This window comes from Mobula birostris, chromosome 25, assembly GCF_030028105.1.
Source record: "Mobula birostris isolate sMobBir1 chromosome 25, sMobBir1.hap1, whole genome shotgun sequence".
Classification (NCBI taxonomy): domain Eukaryota; kingdom Metazoa; phylum Chordata; class Chondrichthyes; order Myliobatiformes; family Myliobatidae; genus Mobula; species Mobula birostris.
The window spans coordinates 34,644,475-34,665,391 of NC_092394.1; the positions used below are offsets into that span (position 1 = coordinate 34,644,475).

A 20,917-nucleotide genomic window follows, 5' to 3' on the forward strand; every position below is an offset into this window, starting at 1 on the left:
CGACCCCAGTCCCAGCCGCCAAGCAACAGGCAAAGCCGAGGATTCGGGGCCTTCCCCTCTGGAGATTCTGGATCACACAGTAGCAGCGACAGTGAAACAGGCATTTCAGAAGCTTCACCAGATGTTCCTCCGTCTCCATCAAATCAGGATTGTGCACGGCATCCTACTTGCCAGCTTACAGATATTCATTCTGGAGTGGCTGCTGTGCACTGCATCACGCTGCTATCTTCTCTGTATAGTAAGGATGAGAACAGTAAGGATGAGAAATAGTTTCTTCCCCCAGCCCATTAGGCTTCTGAAATCCCTGCTGCATTGTATTTGAAACACCCACTTTAAATATGGTCAGTTACTTGGCCTCCATAGCTATCCACGACAATGAATTCCACAGACTCATTGCCTTGCTCAAGAAATTCCTCCTCATCTCTGTTCTGATTGGCATCCTTGTATTCTGAGGCTGTGCCCCTTAGTTCTAGACTCCCCCACTATAGGAAACATCCTCCCCACGTATGCTGTTTTACCTTTGAGCATGCAATACGCCAATGGAATTACAGGAAATGATTACAGATTTTAAAAAATCAAGAAGCTATTAGAAAGGGCTCTTAAAAAATAACCAACAGTGAATGGAAAAAAAAGGCATATAGAGAAGGGTGGAGTTGTCTCCCCTTCAGTGACATTTCTTTAGAGTTTCTTCTAAAAGTGACTGACTGAGGAAGGTGATGCTTTATTATGGCTGTAGATCATTCTGTAATGACATGGCATTGGCACCAAATCAGCAGAACACAGCTTGACTCTTACACTTGTAAACCTTTTATTTCCATTGTATATTGAAGCTAAGCGGCCTCCAAGAGCCAGAGATATTTCTGAGTTGTTTTCTTCTTGAATTGTGTTTGCCATTGTCAATGATTGGTTTCATATGTTGGTGGTTAGGCAATGTTCTTTAACAGCCCATAGTCCTGTTTGTTAATATCTCCTTTGGTAGCTTTAATGGCTTTGACCAATTAAACATCACAATTGTTCCCCTGGTTGACTTAGAATAACTGGCAATTAAATCTGTGACCACAAACCAAAGAAAACAGAATCAAAAAGAAAAATCCGAATCCAAATGTTATGAAATATAATATCAATGTCCTCTCCTTTTCTTCAGGCCTTCCTCATATTAGACTTATTTATGATGTTTATTTCAATTTTTATGTTTTATCTCCAGAAATTAACTAGATTATTTCTCCCCTTCCATCCTATAAAGTTCAAGCTGAATCACATGTCAAAGGAGTTATGGGCGTTATCAATGTTTCCTTGTTTTGTAATGCAAAAATTCTTGAAGTGGAAAAATTGGATGAAAATGGACTGAATTAAATCCAAATGGACAGGCAGATTGTATAACCAGGATACCAAATAACAGAGACTTCACATTCCTCTGAAGCATCCAGTTCTGAAATCATCAATTCATCAGTGTATGAATGTTGCTGCTTTGAGCCAGCTGTTAATTCAAGAAGACTGTGAACCAATGATTCAAAGACTCTGTTAGCTGTCTTTTGTAATCACACCAAGTAAAGGTAATTTTGCTTGTTTTAATTGGAAGTGTTTTATTTTAAAATTGCAACATGGTTAAAATTTTATGTATAGAACTGCTTTGTCTTCAAAACAAAGCCATCTGGTCAAAAGCATTACATATCTCCCTGCAGGCATGGACTTAATGCTGAATTCAACCCTACAAACAAACTGCAGCTGCTAAAAATCATCTTTTATTTGCTTGTTCTCAATAGTGCTGTCATGCAATTTGAAATTAAAGTCACCCCACATTTGAATAAAAACTTAACCCATTAATTCAGGCAGCAAACAAGCAGGCACCTGAGTAATGGGTAAAAGCAAATTAATGACTGGATACAAACACTATTCCAAATATATCTGACACAGTTAAATATGCACTTAATGCAATAATCTCTCCGAACCTAAATATTTATAGGGCCAACCTCATGAGTGCATAGGGTAATTCTGGCACTACAAATTTGTGTAAAATAGACATATTTTGACCAGTTAATCTTTATACATGTTGCCTCTGCCAAATCTCTTCGGCTTTCTAGTTCTCCAAACATTCCTAACGCTCTCAGTTTTCCCAGCACCTCCTACTTTCCTGGCAGATGACTCATTCCCAACTCCGCCAACATTTTACAATAATCATTTCACTTTCAGAACTCCCAACTAAACATGCGGTTAAAATGTGATAAATAGGAGAAAAAGGAATAGGCAAAATGGCCAGTTGAGCCTGTCCCACCATCCAATAGGTTCATGGCCGATTGATCAAAAAAATACACTTGCATAAAATCTGAAATAGGAATAGAAAATGCTGGAAATAAAACTTTAATCTGAAACATTAACAGTTTCTCTTTCCTTGGCTGCTACCAGACCTGCTGAGTGATTTCACATTTGATGATTTTATTTCAGTACTGACCTGATGTTGGCTTCAACTCCATATTCTCCAAAGGTTCTCCATCACTTTTGACTCCTCGTGTTCCAAATGTCTGTCCAACTTAGCCTCAAATATTTTTAGTGAAAGATGATTCACATTCCTCTGAGTGAGGAATAAAATCTCCTTGGCTTCACCTTAATGTGTGAATTCTTTTTGTATTGAAGTGATTTGTCCACATTCCACTCCATCCTCTATACCGCTGCCTACTTCCTCAGCTTCTCAAAATGTCCTTGAAACCTCTTTGTATCCTCATCAGTACTCTCAATGTCATTCTATTTCATGTCATCAACTTAGGATGTTTCTCGATGCTCTGCATCTTGTTCGTTGACATTTAAAACTGGCAGTGTTCCAGATAAGGAAGCCCTTTGGCCCCTCCAGGGGATGGTGGCCTTTTGACGGAGCAGCATTTGTGGCCCTAACACAATTTACAATTTATATAAATTTAGGATACATGAAAGAGTGCAGTGGGCAAAGATATTAAGGATTTTGGGACTTGTTCTCACAAGTATTCCATAGTAGCAGGAAACGCAGGTCATCAATTATTTTCTTGATCCTGACTAACAAGGAGTGTTATAATCCAGAGACTATATACTTTGTTAATCCCACAGTTCTGAATTATTAGAGAGTGTTTATGAAGGATCGGTGACATTTGGAATATGCATTGCCTCAGGCAAAAATATAACTTCAAGATGAATTAGGTCCAAAGATTTGTGCAGTGGAATTGCTTCAATAGTTTGTAATTGCAGTGGTGTATAGAGATATTTTGACCCCTGTGCTGCAACTGGACAGACTATTGGAGGTGACCAACGTAGGATGTAAATATCTAGCCAATTGACAATAATTTAGCTCAAAATCTAATCTGATGCCCTTGTAGTTAATCAAGCAATGAATTATGCAGCAGATTTATTGTCAGAGCTCTTCAACCTAGAGTTTGTTCAGGTTGGTTGGATTTTCATGCTTCTGATCAGCTGTAATACTTGTTGATAAATTTTAAACAAAAAATAGACAACAGGACTCCCATCAAAAGAGATTAAGCAACAGGTTTTGCTTGCGTTTATACTCCAGCAAAGTTGCATTTGGGTATCCCAAAGAGAAGGCTTGTCTGGCCCGAAGGAAATGTGGATTGCAGCCATGTCGTAATGAGACCAAGGATGGGTCGTGGCCTCATTTTCCTGAAGGCCATCTTTAAAACTACTTGTCTTAACAATAAAGCAATTTATTGCCTGCCAGCTTGTATTACTTCCTCTCCCCCACTTTCCTTTCCAGTCTCAAAATGTCTGATTGTTTATTCTCCTCTGTCGATGCTGCCTGACTTGCTAAGTATGTGTGTTTTTCCTTGTGTAATTTTACTGGATTTATTGAACTCAGCTTCAGAACTTTTAAAGCTTTGAGCTGCTAGATTGGTAAAATAACCACATCACTCATATTCCCTGGGTGCCTCAGTTGCCCAGAATCCTTACTAAGCAGGAGAGACATTGGACATTCAGGGAAGACATTGGACATAACTCTACAACCATTTTTCATCTCTGTATTCATAATATTGGTGGCGCTCTATGTTAATCTCAGTTACAGATATTTACGTTTACTGAGAACTTACTTTCTTTAGTCGATTGATCTCACTTGTGTCCTAGTCAATGAATATTCTTCAAGAAACCATCAAGCAATTTACCAGGTTGTTTAGTATATTCTTTATATATGGTACCTGGCTGTCTGCTGGTTAGCCACAGCACTCTGCAGTGACCACATTACAGTCAATTTATTGGCTATCTGACAATATGTAAAAGGAGCTACATCATTGCAAGTTAATTCTTTGAGTCTACGAGGAAAAGAAGATGACCTGGGGTCTATTAATGTGGCCCAGGTGTAGTGGATCCATGATCACTGGTTTAAAGCCTGCATGATTCATGAGATGGTGATGATCTTGGTGTACAATGTAGAATCTCTAAGAAGTGCACATCAGCAGAAAAATATCCAGTTCCATTGCTCTTATAGTGTTCCTGCTGGTCCTTACTCATGCTTTACAGAGGCAGTATAAATATCTATAGTTATCCACACAGGACAACAGTTGCTTTCATTGAAGCTACATTGGTCATGTTACTAGGGGAAGCTGTACAATTGATACATTTGTCACCCTCCAGCTTCCAACCCTTTGGAGGATGGAGGAGTTGAAGAGTAAATGCTTCTTTCATTTTGTACTGAGGAAGTTTTTGAAGGAATATCCTGGTCTCTATAATACAGCTAAATTTAAGGAAAAGAAATCCAAACATGGGTTTGAGTTCCCTGAAGGACACTAATTACAGGTTTGAAGTAACAGATGGACAACAAAGAGAACTCTGATAATTGGTCAAGTATTTCCTAGATGCACTGACACGCATATGCTTCACCATGTTAGACTTTGTATTACAGCCATATCCCACTATGTGTAGCAGATTGTTTGTGATATTTATAAATGATTTGGGTGAAATCTTTGGATAAATGATAAATAAGTGATTGGATGAAATTTGGATCTGGACCTACTGCTGCAGCAGGTCTACAGTGGACTCAATCTGACTGGCTCTCTGCTTGGCATTGGAACACATAGAGAACAGCAAAATATATGTTGGGCTGTTGTTTATTGATCACAACTTGGCATTCAACACCATCAGCCCCTCACTAAGCTTCAGAAACAGTGCCTGTGTGCCTCTCTCTGCAAATGGATCCTCAACTTTCTTATGGGGAGACCACAGCCAGTGCAGATGAGAAATAGCATTTCCACCTCATTGATAATCAACATAGGCGCACCTCAGGGATATGTCCTCAGCCCTTTCTCTACTCCTTTTACACCAATGACTGTGTGGCCAGGCACAGATCAAGCATCACTGTTTCTGGTAGAACAACGAGTCAGCAAGACCAGGGAATTGATCATGGACTTCAGGAAGAAGATGTTTGAAGAACACACACCAGTCCTCATCAAGCGGCAAATGGTAGAAAAGATGAGCAGTTTCAAGTTCCTGGATATCAACACCTCGGAGGATCTATCATGGGCCCAACACGTTGATACAATCATGAAGAAGGTACCCCAGCAACTCTACTTCATTACAATTTTGCGGAGATTTGGTACGCCACCAAAGACTCTTACAAATTTCTATTGGTGCAGTGGAGAGCATTCTGACTGGTTGCATCACATCTTGGCATGGAGCCCCCAGTGCATAGGATCACTAAAGCCTATGGAGGGTTGTAGATTCACTCAGTTCCGTCAGAGGCACAACCTTCTCTGACATCAAGACATCTTCAACAGGCAGTGGCTCAAGAAGGTGGCATCCATCATTAAAGACCTTCACTATCCAGGACATGCACTCTTTGTGCTACTACCAATATGGAGGAGGTACAGGAGCCTGAAGACCCATACTCAATGTTTTAAGAATAACTTCTATTTCTTTGCCGTCAGATTTCTGAACCATCCACGAACAAATTAACACTACGTCTCTGGTTTACTCTTTTTGCACTATTTATTATTTATTGTAACTTAATGTTTTTTATGTCTTGCACTGTATTGCAGTTGCAAAATGACAAATTTCATAGCCTGCATCAGTGAAAATAAACCTGATTCTGATTTCTATTCTGAAATTTAGGTGGGACAATTAGTGAAATTGTGATAAGTGAGAAGGGTTGTCAAAGGATTCAGGAGAATATAGACCATTTGGAAGTGTGGGCAGGAAAATAATGCATGGGGTTTAATACAGACAAATGTGATGTACAGTGCTTCTGGAGGTAAAGTTTAGGAGTAAAAGTAAATGAGTTAAAAGAGTTAAAGTGGCAGGTCTTAAGGACATTGATGCACACAGAGGTCCTAGGGTGCAAGTCCATAGTTCCTTAAAAAGCGGCAACACAAGTCAATAGGGTGGTAAAGAAGGTATATGGCATACTTGTATCTGCTAGAGTGCACAGTGTAAAAGTCAGAAAGTCACATTTCAGCTATATAAGACTTTAGTCAGACCAGATTTAGAGTTCTGCTCATCCCTTATAGGAAGGATATGAATATTTTGGAAAGGGTGCAGAAGAGTTTATACCAGCATCTAGCATGGATTAGAGAATTTCAATTATAAGGAGAAGTTCGTCAAACTTGGATTTTTTTTCTCCAGAGCATTGAAGGCTGAAGGGTGATCTGATAAAGGTTTCTAGAATTACAGCAGGCATGGACAGGCTAGATAGAATTTTTACAGGATAGAATTGTCAAGTACTAGAGGGCGTACGCTCAAGGTAAGAAGGGGAAATTTTAAGAGGATTTATATGGTAATTTTATTACACAGAAAGTGGTAGGTGACTGAAACATGCTTAAATAAAGCCTCCAGAATATTTTTCAAGGCTTTGCTTACATAGCAATTTTCTAAATCTTCAACAGCAATTTTGCACTTTTAATATGTAGTACCAACTTAATAAGATATTATAAAATGGAAGTCTCCAATGATAAGCCAGTCAGCTGATTATAGAAGAAACTCATGACTGGATTAAATATGGAGCTCTGGGAATCCTATTCCGACAATTGATCCCAAGAGATCACCTTGAAACGTAAGAAAATGAGCAGACTAGGCACTTCAGTGGTAAATGAAGTTTAATGTTTCCAAAAATAAAGTGAGGTGCTTCAATAGGTAAAAGAGAAATGATCGTTTTCCACTTTGAAAAATAAGAAACAAATGGGCTGATGTGCAGAGGACTCAAGGGATATTACTGACTATTAAAAGCATTATCACAGGTCAGCAAAAGTGCTAACAAACCTCTGGAATTTACTTCTAGGAGTATAAAATAAAGAAGTAATGAAGCTGTGTTAAACATATTGGATTTATGGTAAGACTGCATTAACAAATGCTGTGCCCATTGGCAGGCAATGCCATAAGAAAGACATAAAGGCATGAGAAATTAAAAAAAAACTAAAAAAGATTTAAAACATTGCAACAGAACTGGGCAATTGCAAGGACTGGGAAAATTGAAGAAGTATTTTTCTTCAGATCCATACTCAATGAGGAGATGGAGAACTGGAGAGAATGCTTCTTCTCAGAGAATTAAATACAAGGGACCTTTGATACAAGATGGATTGTAATACACCAAAAGACAATTCCTGCTGCTGTCTACAAGAAGTTTGTACATTCTCCCCATGACCACACGTTTCTTCTGGATGCTCCCATTTCCTCCCACAGTCCAAAGACGTACCAGTTAATAGGTTAGTTGGTCTTTGTAAATTGTGCCATGATTAGGCTAGGGGTGAATTGGTGGTTGCTGGGTGGCATGACTCGAAGGGTTGGAAGTGCTTATTCTGTGCTGTACCTCAATAAGTAAACAAACAATAAATAAACAAACAAACAAATAAATAAGCTTCTTTACTTCAATGGTAGGAAACTTACATCCATAGAATATGGTTGAGGTAAATAATATAGATAATTTTGTGAGGGAACTGAAAGAAAAAAATATAAATAAAATAAAATGCTGCAAAATTGAGTTGAATAAGATAATATGTGAAGAGATTCCTTGTAGGAATGGGCTATTTCTGTACAGTTTAATTTATGTACTTCAATAGTACATTTGGGTCACTGGAATCCAGTTATTTAAAAAGTTCCATGTGCCAATATCTGAGATTTCTCACCATAAAGACATAACTGGACAATATATATATTGGCATAACAAAGCATATTTTAAATATATCTATATTGGCATATTAAGCTAGAGTCTTAGTCAGTGTGGATATGATGGTGGATCCTCCACTACTCCAAGAACTGCAGTTTCTGCACTTGGGCCATATAGTTTTATCCTGAGCAACACACACAAAATGCTGGAGAAACTCAACAGGTCTGGCATCAGCTATGGAAATGAATAAGAATTGATAGTTTGGGCTGAGACCTTGCATCAAGACTGCAAAGGAAAGAGGAAGAAGCCAGAATAAGAAAGTGGGAGGAGGGGAAGGAGTACAAGCCGGAAGGTGATAGGTGAAGCCAGGTGAGGGGGGAAGGTAGGTGGTTTGGGGAAGGGGGATGAAGTGAGAAGCTGGGAGCTGATAGGTAGAAAGGATAAAGGGCTGAAGACGATGAAATCAGATAGAAGAGAAGAGTGGGCCATTGGTAAAAGGAAAGGAGGAGGGGCACCAGAGGGAGGTGATAGGCTGTTTCATCCAGCCTGGTCCTGAATGATGTTATCATCTACTGGGAGTCTGGCTGAGTTCCTCCAGCAGTTTGTTTTTTTTTTGCTCAAGATTCTAGTATCTACAGTCTCATGCCTCAGAGTATATGTCATCAGTAACATGAAGACATACAGCAGGGGACAGGTGCTTTGGCACGCAAGGTTTACATCAACCATCAAACAGTAATTCTGCATTTGTCCTATTTTATTCTCCCATATTTCTATCAGGACCCCCTGAATCTGCCATTCGCTGAGAGATGCCAGGGCTATTAACCTACAGTTAGCAAAGTCATCTACAGTAGAATGTGTGTTCTGTTAATATGAAGATTCAGGGAAGGCAGGCAAATTTTTAATTTTAATTTTGAAGCTTGTTCCTTTATGACTTCTCAGAAAAAGACTCTGCCCCGTTTAGGACCCATCCAGAGAACCTCCTTCTATCAACAAAGCTTTCCCCATTTGACTCTGACTTGCCAGCTAGCTCCAACACTTGACTTCTTACAGTGGAATCCCACAAGCTTAACAGTGGCACTTAAATAAGGCTCTGTTGAATGGGTCTGAAAGGTCATCGGGCTGTAGCACTACTATTATAGCAACTTCCATTTGAATTTGAACATCCAAGTTTATAACCCCTACCCACAAGCTTTCGGAGAAATGCCTGATGCTGAACATGTTGAGGTAAGTAAAGCATAAGCAATGGCCTTTCTCCCTTCTTCTGTTAATCAGATAATCTTGGGACATATCGTGTTCAGGTTATGATGGAATTCCGTTTCTGTGAACTGTTCCATTACCTAAGTTGTTTACATAATGCATTGTGGGCTATATGAAAAGTATTTAAATGACATACGTCATTATGCCACCATGTCATTTATGTGTGCGCCTTGCTTAAAGTAAAAATAAAGTTAGACTTACCTTCCTGGCTCTGTTTTTCCCTTACAATCAGTTTTTTATGTTTTTGAGTGACAAAATGGAACAGTGGTGATGAGTAAGTTTCAAACAAACCCAAGGCAACCTGTTGAAGTGCAGTGAGATATTTGAGTTAAAAAATGTGCACCAAGAGGATCAAGTTTAAAAAAGAAACAGAAGAAGGACAAATTCATGGGTTGATAACAGCGAGTACCAAGTGATAATAATCATAAATAAAAAAAACAGAAATGGCTTGCTACACCTTAAGGATAGACATGCACATGAAGATAACTGGACTATGTATGCAGAACAAATTGAGCAGAGTTTTGATGCAAATAAAACAGCCAATGAGAAGCAAGTGCCAATTTTGAATTAGAGGCATACAATTTGCTTAGAAGTTGGACTGCTCCAATCAGACTGTCCAAAATGAGCTTTGCTAATATCAATAAAGTAATGCAGGAACATTTAGAAACAAAACTACTGTTGATTGCAGAACCCTTTAGGTTTTATAAGTGGAATCAAAGGGAAGGGGAGTCCATTTCAGTGTGCATGGCTGAATTGAAAAAGTTGTCTGAGCATTGTCAGTTCAGTGTTAGGTTTAATGATGCACTTAGAAATCTTTTAGTTTGTAGAATCTTACAAGAAAACATTAAAAAAATGGCTCCAATGGAAGCACAATTTACATTTAAAAGAGCAGTTGAAAGAGCTGTATCAATGGCAACAGCAGACAGAGATGCAATTAAGTTGTAGTCAGGAATAAAAGCGAATATGAACAATGTCTAAACAGAAACCTGTATGGTTGAACAAATTGTGTTCCTGTCATAGTCCGGTCTGTAAAGTCCGCATTCTGGTTCACGGGCTGGTCTGTGGACTCTGGACTCCAGGTCTTCCGGCTGTCCCTTGTTTCAGTTGGGCGTAATCATAGGCACCTGATGTTCGTCTTGGGGCTGGGAATATAAGTGGCCCTGGGGTCGAGTGTGGGTGCTGGTTTGTCTTGTCAGTATTCTCCTTGGAGCAACCTGCTGGTGGAAGGCTAGAGCAGCCATTCATGATCTCTAGGCCTGGTTGGAATGGCATTTGTAACAGTGAAATACAACAACCAACAAGCCACATTAGGCTTGTAAGTGTTAAAATCAGGAGGGCCACCACTGTGGGGACATGATTTGCTGAGACAACTACAACTCAGTTGGAGATCCACCCACCATTTATATGCCATATCCCCTGTAATACAGTCAACTGAAAGCAAATTAAAAAAGAAGCAGGATGATGCTGCAGGAGTGTTCAAGGACAGTCTTAGAAAACTCAAATATATCAAGGGTAAAATAGTGTTAAATGAAAACACCAGACACAAGTTTTGCAAAGCCCACCTGGTTCCCTAGTGGTCCCTAAACTCCGGGCTGCGAATCATGCAGGGGTGCAGTGGTAGCCGGAGTGCACCCAGCACATCTTTAAGAGAAAAGCTGAAATAAACAAGCTAATTAATTAGGTGCCGCCCGGCACGTAAATGTCGGCCCAGATCAGAGGCAATTGCCAATTTCACTTGCTCTATGCAATGTTCTCTCCTCTTACCAGGGCGCTGGAGCCTTTAGCTGTTTCATTGTTTGGTCAATTTAAACACCAGCCCAGACAGGCTGAAAAGACAGGGCTGCCAGGATCAAGGTGACATGTTGAATCTACACAAACTTCTAATAAAGTATAGGCACTGCCTTATACCATCCTTGATAAAGTACCCAGTGAGCTAGATGGCAGGAAGGCTGAAGAAGTTCTTCCCAATGTTGAATGGGTTTGTCAGAATCTGTGGTGATTTTAAGGTCACCATCAACCCAGTACTAAAAGTAGATCAATAACTTCTGACCAGGATATAAGATATCGTTGCAAACTTTTCTGGAGGAAACACTTCACAAGACTTACAGAAGTGTGCCGAGAAAATTCAATTAGTACCGGATGCCCTGAAGCCAAATGACATGTCACAGCTGTAGTCCTTTTCAGGATTTGTCGATTACTATAACAGGTTCTTGCCAAACCTGGCTATTACACTCCACTCCTTGAACTCCTTACTACAGATTGGGAAGAAATGACAAAGGACAAAGCAGAGTGAGGTGGCATTCAAAAAGGTAAAGGAATTCATGATGTCAGGCACTGTACTCACACATTATAAGACTGTAAGACTATAAGACACAGGACCAGAATTAGGCCATCTGGCCCATTGAGTCCGCTCTGCCATTCAATCATGGCTGATCCTTTTTTCTACCTCCTCCTCAACCCGAGTTCCCAGCCTTCTCCCTGTAACCTTTGGTGTCATGTCCAATCAAGAACCTATCAATCACTGCCTTAAATACACCCAACGGCCTGGCCTTCCCAGCTGCATGTATCAACAAATTCCACAAGTTCACCACCTTGTAGCTAAAGAAATTTCTCCACATCTCTGTTTTGAAAGGGCGTCCTCCTAACCTGAGGCTATGCCCTCTTGTCCTAGACTCCCCCACTATGGGAACATCCTTACCACATCTACTCTGTCTAGGTCTTTCCACATACGAAAGGTTTCAATGAGATCCCCCCTCCCTTCTGAATTCCAGTGAGTACAGACCCAGAACCATCAAACATCCCCCGTATGATAACCCTTTAATTCCTGGAATCATCCTTGTGAACCTCCTCTGAGCCCTCTCCAATGCCAGCATTATTTTTGTAAGATAAAGGGCCCAAAACTGCTCACAATACTCAATGTGAGGCCTCACCAGTGCCTTATAAAGCCTCAGCATCGCATCCCTGCTCTTGTATTCTAGATCTCTTGAAATGAATGCTAACATGGCATTTGTCTTCCTCACTACTGACCCAACCTGCAAGTTAACCTTCAGGATGTTCTACACAAAGACTCCCAAGTCCCTCTGCAACTCAGATTCCTGGATTTTCTCCCCGTTTAGAAAATAGTCTGCATGTTTATTTCTACTACCAAAGTGCATGGCAATGCATTTTCCAACATTGTATTTCATTTGCCACTTTCTTGCCCATTCTCCTAATCTGTCTAACTCCGTCTGCATCCTACCTGTTTCCTCAACACTACATGCCCCTCCACCAATCTTTATATCATCTGCAAACTTGGCAACAAAGCCATCTTTTTCATCATCTAATTTATTTATATACACCATAAAAAGAAGTGGTCCTAACACCGACCCCTGCGGAACACCACTGATCACTGGCAGCCAACCAGGAAAGGATCCTTTTATTCCCACTTGCTGCCTCCTACCAATCAGCCAATGCTCTAACCACGTTAGTAACTTTCCTGTAGTACCATGGGCTCTTAACTTGGTAAGCAGTCTCATGTGTGGCACTTTGTCAAAGGCAATGGAAATTATGATCCATATCGTCCAGTGAAACTTGCCATTCACTGTTCGGCTTGCCAACATGTCCAGAAGAAAGGTGTCCAAATCTGTCAGAACTACTTCCTGCAGTCCCAGAATCAATTCCTACAACCATTATGGAGGGGGACCCAGAACCTGAGATTGTTTCACAGCCACAAGTCTCACCTACCAAACAGAGTGATCCCCCTTGTCAGAAGAGTATTATTATTTTCCCATAAGAGTAAGAAAGCCTCCACAGCAATTAAATCTTTAGGTCTAAATGGGATAATTTAAAATTTACTATGTTGAGGATGTCAATATCGTAGTTGTATTATATAGTACACTGTATATATGTATATGAGTTGAAATGTTTTCTATATTGAGTTGGAGTTTATAGCTGAGCAGGGAGGAGTGTTGTATATTTAATATTTTAATAATATTTGAAAGACACGACTAACAAATTTTATGATACCATGATTTTGTGAATTTGCTCTCACTGGAATAATTATATTTCCATGAGAGCATCCCAATCCCAATTATCAAGTACTGCAACTCTGGAAAGATTTTTAAGTCACCTAAAATTCACTTGAATAAATGAGACACAAAGGAAAAACTCCACTGGTTTGGAAAATGAACTGTTGATTTGAATTAGAATTTGAATTAGATCTCTCTGGCTCCAATTCTTGACAGTAACTAGTTTATAAGGGCCTTGTTTAAATCTAACTTTTGTTTTCTTTTTAGGGTCGAACCAATCCTGGCAAGGATTAAAGAAGACAGAAAGCGAATAATTCTTCCTTCCATTGACAACATCAAGCACAAAACATTTGAGGTGCAACGCTATGAGAATAGTGCCCATGGTTACAGCTGGGAGCTCTGGTGCATGTACATTAGTCCTCTCAAAGAATGGTGGGATAGAGCCGACCCTACATTGCCAATCAGGTCAGTTGTCTTGTTAGTTTTATTTAAGTCAGTGTCCTTTCAGACAAATGATAAATCATTTTAAGATGTGAAATATTGTCATTGATCATTGGGAATTGTTTGTGGCTGTATATAAATATCATTGATAGAACCAACCAGTAACTAAGCTATTGAAAGGGAAGGATACGCATCCTAATACACTGAGCTGAAAAATATAATATGACGATAAAGGGGGGAAACACTAAGGGCCTAGATATTATTAAGAGGGATAACACATGTAGTGTTTGCAGCATGCAATTGAAATAAAGTATAATGTCATTCAATGGTTTCATCTCACCGTTTGTAGAATTTAATTCAGTTTTGAGCCCATGCAAAGAGGTCTCTAGGCATATAGCTATAGCATCCGTCATCCTGTAATAAGATTTAATTTTACCTCTGAAATGACTAAAAAACAAGGCTAAACTGGACTATGAGAGCCTTTTACAATGAATGCTTGTACCTGAAACTTTGAGGAGTCTCAACACAGAAGACAATGTTCACCAACAGACTGCGCTTCTTGATGTCCACCAATGATTTCTTCTATTCTTGAGGGGTGGCAGTTCCATAGATTCTCATGTTAATGTCCACATCACTACCAATGAGACCAGCCAAGCATCGGAGAAACATGGTACCCCACCCACAACTATTCTGCACTCTACTAATTAGAAGACTTACTCTAACATTAGTGTAGTACTGAGGTAAGATAGCACTATATGTAGTTACAGAGGATGACAGTGTATTTGTGCACAGTTCATTCCCCTCTGACCCATTCTTTTAGTGGTATTTCCTTGTGGAGTACAGCTCTAGTTTAAAATCTTCTCTGTGCAAATGAATCCCAGTGGATTTATTTAGGCTGAAGCGTAGAGGAAGATGATGGAGGTCACCTGCACAGCTGAGTATCCTTAATAAGCTTAGTGTCTGAACTGGCTGGAGGAGACTCTTAAACATGTTATGAACGAATGGATCAGAGACCCAAGTCACCTCAGGAGCAAGGTATCAAGAAATTTGCCAGGTATGGCCACTTCCATTGCGGTTATACCACTGGTTTTACTTTAGTCAACTGTAGATATCAACATGATTGTCTGTCAGTGTTTTTAGAACAGCTTTCAAGCACTCCTGTTCCTGAAGAGTTCCATAAGACATAGGAGCAGAATTAGGCCATTTGGCCCTTTAAGTATGCTCTGGCAATTGATCTTGGCGGATTTATTTTCCTTCTCAGCCCTATTCTTCCTGTTTCCCTCTACCTGTTTTGGGAGAGACTCCCCCTGTTTTTCTCTCCCCAGAACATCACCATCCAACATTTCAGGAGCTGGAGGAGGATGAGGGAAGGGGGTGGGGGGAGAAAGAGGCAGACATAGTGTTTCATTGTGCCTAGCACTGTCAACATTGTAGCAGGAACTAGCACAACAAGGAATGAGCAAAATAAGTTAAAAAGATGTGTCTTGGGGAGATACGCTCAGCACCAGTGGGCTTCCCTCTGGAACCAGGCTCAGGACATCTGGTGTGGGGGCTTATTGGAAGGAGACCCTGTGCATCTGAACTGGCCTTTGAGGCTCAGATGAAGACCAGGATTAAGATACTTGCATGACACGGATGAAGGAGTCATTTGCGCTTCATGAACTAGAGTAGCACTTCTGTTCAAATTGGATGAAAGAAATAACGTATGAAGCAAAATAATCAATTTCCAGAGAATATAATGCAGCACAAATTAATATACAGCTAGAAAGATATAGATGAATTAGGGACAATCAACATGGATTTTTAATGCCCAAGTTACATCTGTCAAGCTCAATACAGCTCTTGAGTTATGGACTGTATAAATAAAGATGATCCCTTGAATTTTACTCTGCACATTTTCAGAAGGTGTTCGATAACATGAGGCTAAATGTTCAATATTTAATGACTAAAAGTAATGAAGTTATATAGAAAAGAAAAGAGTAAAAAGTGTTTAATAAGAGTGATAACAGAAGGATCATGATGTCCAAGTCCATAGCTTCCTGAAAATGGCTGCACAGGTAGATAAGGTGGTAAAGAAGTCTTGAAGAAGAGTCTTGGCCTGAATCGTCAACTGTTCATTCATTTCCATAGATGCTGCCTGACCTACAGAGTTCCTCTTTTGTGGGTGTTGATGTGGTATGCTTGTCTTTATTAGTCAAGGTGTTAAGTGCAAGAACTGGGAAGTTATGTTGAAAGTTTATAAAACTCTGGTTAGGTTACATCTGTAGTATTGCATTCGATTCTTGCTGTCCCATTACAGGAAGGATTTGGGGGCTTTGGAGAAGTGCAGAAGAGGCTTACCAGTACGCTGTCTGGATTAGAGGGCATAATGCTATAAAGAGAAGTTGAGCAAACTTGTGTTGTTTTCTCCGGAATGGTGGAGATTGAGGGGTGAACTGTTAGAAGTTTAAAGGATCATGAGATGTATACTGTACACACAATAGATGGCTAATACTAGTCTAAGTGTCAAATACATGTATTTAAGGTGAAAGGAGGGAGAAGAGTCAGTTTGAAGGAAATATGTGGGGCAACGCCTTTACACAGAGAGTTGTGCGTGCCTGGAATGTGCTACCTGGAGTTGTAGTGAAGGCCAATACAACACGAGCATTTAAGCAGCTAGACACATTAATGTGCAGAGAATGGAGTGAAATGGATATGGTGTAGGCAGAAGGGATTAGTTTAGTTAGTCATTTAATTACTAATTAGTACTGCACAACAATGTGGGCCGAAGGACCTGTTCATGTGCTGTACTGTTCTATGATGACCTTTAATGCTGCATGGAAAACTATTGAAAGCTCATTGACTACAACCTTGTCCAATTTATTCTTAGTTCACTTTTCCCTCAAAACTCAGAGGATAAAATCTTCAGGAGCAATTCTTCAATCAAAGTGTTTCTGAACTTTGATGGAGCTTCATAACAATGCCTACACTGTTATTGTCCAGAAAGATTATCAAATGTATGCAGATACATCAGTACCAGATTTCACGAATGTGCTTGGATAAAATAGGCATTTCCAGTGTTTCAATGGGTATTGTAAATTATCTGCAGAGCCGTTGAGCATGAAGGAACAAATGAACTGAGGGAAGTTCCAGACAGATTATAAGAATAGTTGATCTGTCTGATGGATTAGAAAGTCAGAGCCTTTCAATTTCATAAATATATGGTTTCCAAAGACAGGAAGTCTTCTGTCAATAGAAATTACCTATGATAATCCTTAAAGGTAATGTTAATTAAACTCCAAAGATTTCAGTTTTATGAACATTATTTTATAAACCCCACATCTCACTGCATTGGAAAGAGGCCAGGCTTATTTATTATTGATCTTGTTTTCTGTTGTGTTAATGCTGGTTGCCAAGTTACAAGTGTCTCCTTGTAACTGTACAGTGCCATTTTGTATACTCAAAGCATAGCTAACAAGAAACTGATTAAGCAACACACATCAAAGTTGCTGGTGAACGCAGCAGGCCAAGCAGCATCTGTAGGAAGAGGCGCAGTCGACGTTTCAGGCCGAGACCCTTCGTCAGGACTAACTAAAGGAAGAGTGAGTAAGGGATTTGAAAGTTGGAGGGGGAGGGGGAGATCCAAAATGATAGGAGAAGACAGGAGGGGGAGGGATGGAGCCAAGAGCTGGACAGGTGATAGGCAAAAGGGGATACGAGAGGATCATGGGACAGGAGGTCCGGGAAGAAAGACAAGGGGGGGGGGGGATCCAGAGGATGGGCAAGAGGCATATTCAGAGGGACAGAGGGAGAAAAAGGAGAGTGAGAGAAAGAATGTGTGCATAAAAATAAGTAACAGATGGGGTACGAGGGGGGAGGTGGGGCCTTAGCGGAAGTTAGAGAAGTCGATGTTCATGCCATCAGGTTGGAGGCTACCCAGACGGAATATAAGGTGTTGTTCCTCCAACCTGAGTGTGGCTTCATCTTTACAGTAGAGGAGGCCGTGGATAGACATGTCAGAATGGGAATGGGATGTGGAATTAAAATGTGTGGCCACTGGGAGATCCTGCTTTCTCTGGCGGACAGAGCGTAGATGTTCAGCAAAGTGGTCTCCCAGTCTGTGTCGGGTCTCGCCAATATATAAAAGGCCACATCGGGAGCACTGGACGCAGTATATCACCCCAGTCGACTCACAGGTGAAGTGTTGCCTCACCTGGAAGGACTGTTTGGGGCCCTGAATGGTGGTAAGGGAGGAAGTGTAAGGGCATGTGTAGCACTTGTTCCGCTTACACGGATAAGTGCCAGGAGGGAGATCAGTGGGGAGGGATGGGGGGGACGAATGGACAAGGGAGTTGTGTAGGGAGCGATCCGGTGGAATGCGGGGGGGGGGGGGGGAGGGAAAGATGTGCTTAGTGGTGGGATCCCGTTGGAGGTGGCGGAAGTTACGGAGAATAATATGTTGGACCCGGAGGCTGGTAGGGTGGTAGGTGAGGACCAGGGGAACCCTATTCCTAGTGGGGTGGCGGGAGGATGGAGTGAGAGCAGATGTACGTGAAATGGGGGAGATGCGTTTAAGAGCAGAGTTGATAGTGGAGGAAGGGAAACCCCTTTCTTTAAAAAAGGAAGACATCTCCCTCGTCCTAGAATGAAAAGCCTCATCCTGAGAGCAGATGCGGCGGAGACGGAGGAATCACAGCCATATATCACAGCCATATATCCTTTCTTGGAACGTGCCTCCGTCGTCAACTTACTCCAGTTGGCCTTAGGATTCGTTTCCAAGCCTCTCAATTTGGACCTTCTGAGGATCCCAGGTACTCACATTTTATTGACTCTGCCTCTCGCCGCTTCTCCCGTCAAACTCTGAAGGCGACTCTCTCCGCCATGAGGAGGTACTTGGTGTCCCTATCCCAGACCCTTCCACACCTTCGGGACACTTTCTTCGCCGTCTGTAATGGTCCTACCCGTTATTTCATCCTCCGTCGGATTCACACCTGCAATCGTCGTTTTTTTGACTTTGTCATGTTAGGCAAAGATCGCAAGATCCTACATCTGCAGACCCCAGACCTTGCTGGCCCCGACGCTAGCAGGCATGAACTTCAGAGTGCAGCCTCTGCCATTGATCTCGCCGGCTCCAACACCTCAGGGCATATTCAAAACCCGGACTCCAGCAACGACCATGGATACCTTCACAGCGATTGCACAACCACCAACTGCAACTCCAACCTTGAACTCCAGGCCGGGTCTTTATGTGCTGCTGTTGTGACTCACGTCTCCCATTCCCCCACCACCACTCCGCAGCCCCGTCTTCCTCAGATCCCACCGTCAACTCTTGGGCCCTCAGAGGCTCCATCTTCCTCTCACCCCAACCCTCCCCTCTCCATTGACACCCCCAGCCACCCCCATCCCCCCTCTGATCCGAGCTCTCATCCGTGCTGGGTCTTTACCATCCCCTCCGACCTTCAACTGTCTGAGGCAGAACGTTCTGTTCTCAGTAAGGGCCTCACCTTTGTCCCCCTTAGCCCACACCTCAGCGAGTTCCGTCTTCGCCACGATGCGGAACTTTTCTTCCGCTGTCTCCGTCTCTGAGCTTACTTCTTCGGCAAGGACTCCTCTACCCCCACCGATGACCCCTTCTCCCGTCTTCAACCCTCCTCTTCTTCATGGACACCCCGCTCTGGTTTTCTGCCTGCTCTGGATCTCTTTATTGCTAACTGCCGACGGGACATCAACCGTCTCGACTTCACCGCACCTTGTCCCCATTCCAACCTCACTCCTTCGGAACGCTCTGCTCTCCACTCCCTCCGCACTAATCCTAACCTTATTATTAAACCCGCCGATAAGGGGGGTGCTGTTGTAGTCTGGCGTACTGACCTCTACCTTGCCGAGGCACAGCGACAACTCGCGGATACATCCTCTTATTTACCCCTCGATCGTGACCCCACTAAGGAGCACCAGGCCATTGTCTCCCACACCATCACCGACTTTATCCGCTCAGGGGATCTTCCATCCACTGCTACCAACCTTATAGTTCCCACACCCCGCACTTCCCGTTTCTACCTCCTACCCAAGATCCACAAACCTGCCTGTCCTGGCCGACCTATTGTCTCAGCTTGTGCCTGCCCCACCGAACTCATTTCTGCATACCTCGACACGGTTTTATCACTCCTTGTTCAATCCCTTCCGACCTATGTTCGTGACACTTCTCACGCTCTTAAACTTTTCGATGATTTTAAGTTCCCTGGCCCCCATCGCTTTATTTTCACCATGGATGTCCAGTCCTTATATACTTCCATCCCCCATCAGGAAGGTCTCAAAGCTCTACGCTTCTTTTTGGATTCCAGACCTAATCAGTTCCCCTCTACCACCACTCTGCTCCGTCTAGCGGAATTAGTCCTTACTCTTAATAATTTCTCCTTTGGCTCCTCCCACTTCCTCCAAACTAAAGGTGTAGCTATGGGCACCCGTATGGGTCCTAGCTATGCCTGCCTTTTTGTTGGGTTTGTGGAACAATCTATGTTCCGTAACTATTCTGGTATCTGTCCCCCACTTTTCCTTTGCTACGTCGACAACTGCATTGGCGCTGCTTCCTGCATGCATGCAGAACTCGTTGACTTTATTAACTTTGCCTCCAACTTTCAGCCTGCCCTCAAGTTTACCTGGTCCATTTCTGACACCTCCCTCCCCTTTCTAGATCTTTCTGTCTCTGTCTCTGGAGACAGCTTATCCACTGATGTCTACTATAAGCCTACTGACTCTCACAGCTATCTGGACTATTCCTCTTCTCACCCTATCTCTTGCAAAAACGCCATCCCCTTCTCGCAATTCGTCCGTCTCCGCCGCATCTGCTCTCAGGATGAGGCTTTTCATTCTAGGACGAGGGAGATGTCTTCCTTTTTTAAAGAAAGGGGTTTCCCTTCCTCCACTATCAACTCTGCTCTTAAACGCATCTCCCCCATTTCACGTACATCTGCTCTCACTCCATCCTCCCGCCATCCCACTAGGAATAGGGTTCCCCTGGTCCTCACCTACCACCCCACCAACCTCTGGGTCCAACATATTATTCTCCGTAACTTCCGCCACCTCCAACGGGATCCCACCACTAAGCACATCTTTCCCTCCCCCCCTCTCTCTGCATTCCACAGGGATCGCTCCCTACACAACTCCCTTG

The 20,917-nt window shown here is 42.0% G+C and overlaps 1 protein-coding gene across 1 annotated transcript in view; it reads left to right on the forward strand.

The window, feature by feature from the left end:
• The window catches only part of galnt17 (polypeptide N-acetylgalactosaminyltransferase 17), a 453,499-nt gene that overhangs the window by 141,390 nt on the left and 291,192 nt on the right, over positions 1-20,917 (forward strand). The window contains exon 5 of the mRNA XM_072242791.1: positions 13,597-13,794. Within this exon, the coding sequence (XP_072098892.1) occupies positions 13,597-13,794 (198 nt within the window). The remainder of the gene's footprint in view (positions 1-13,596; positions 13,795-20,917) is intronic.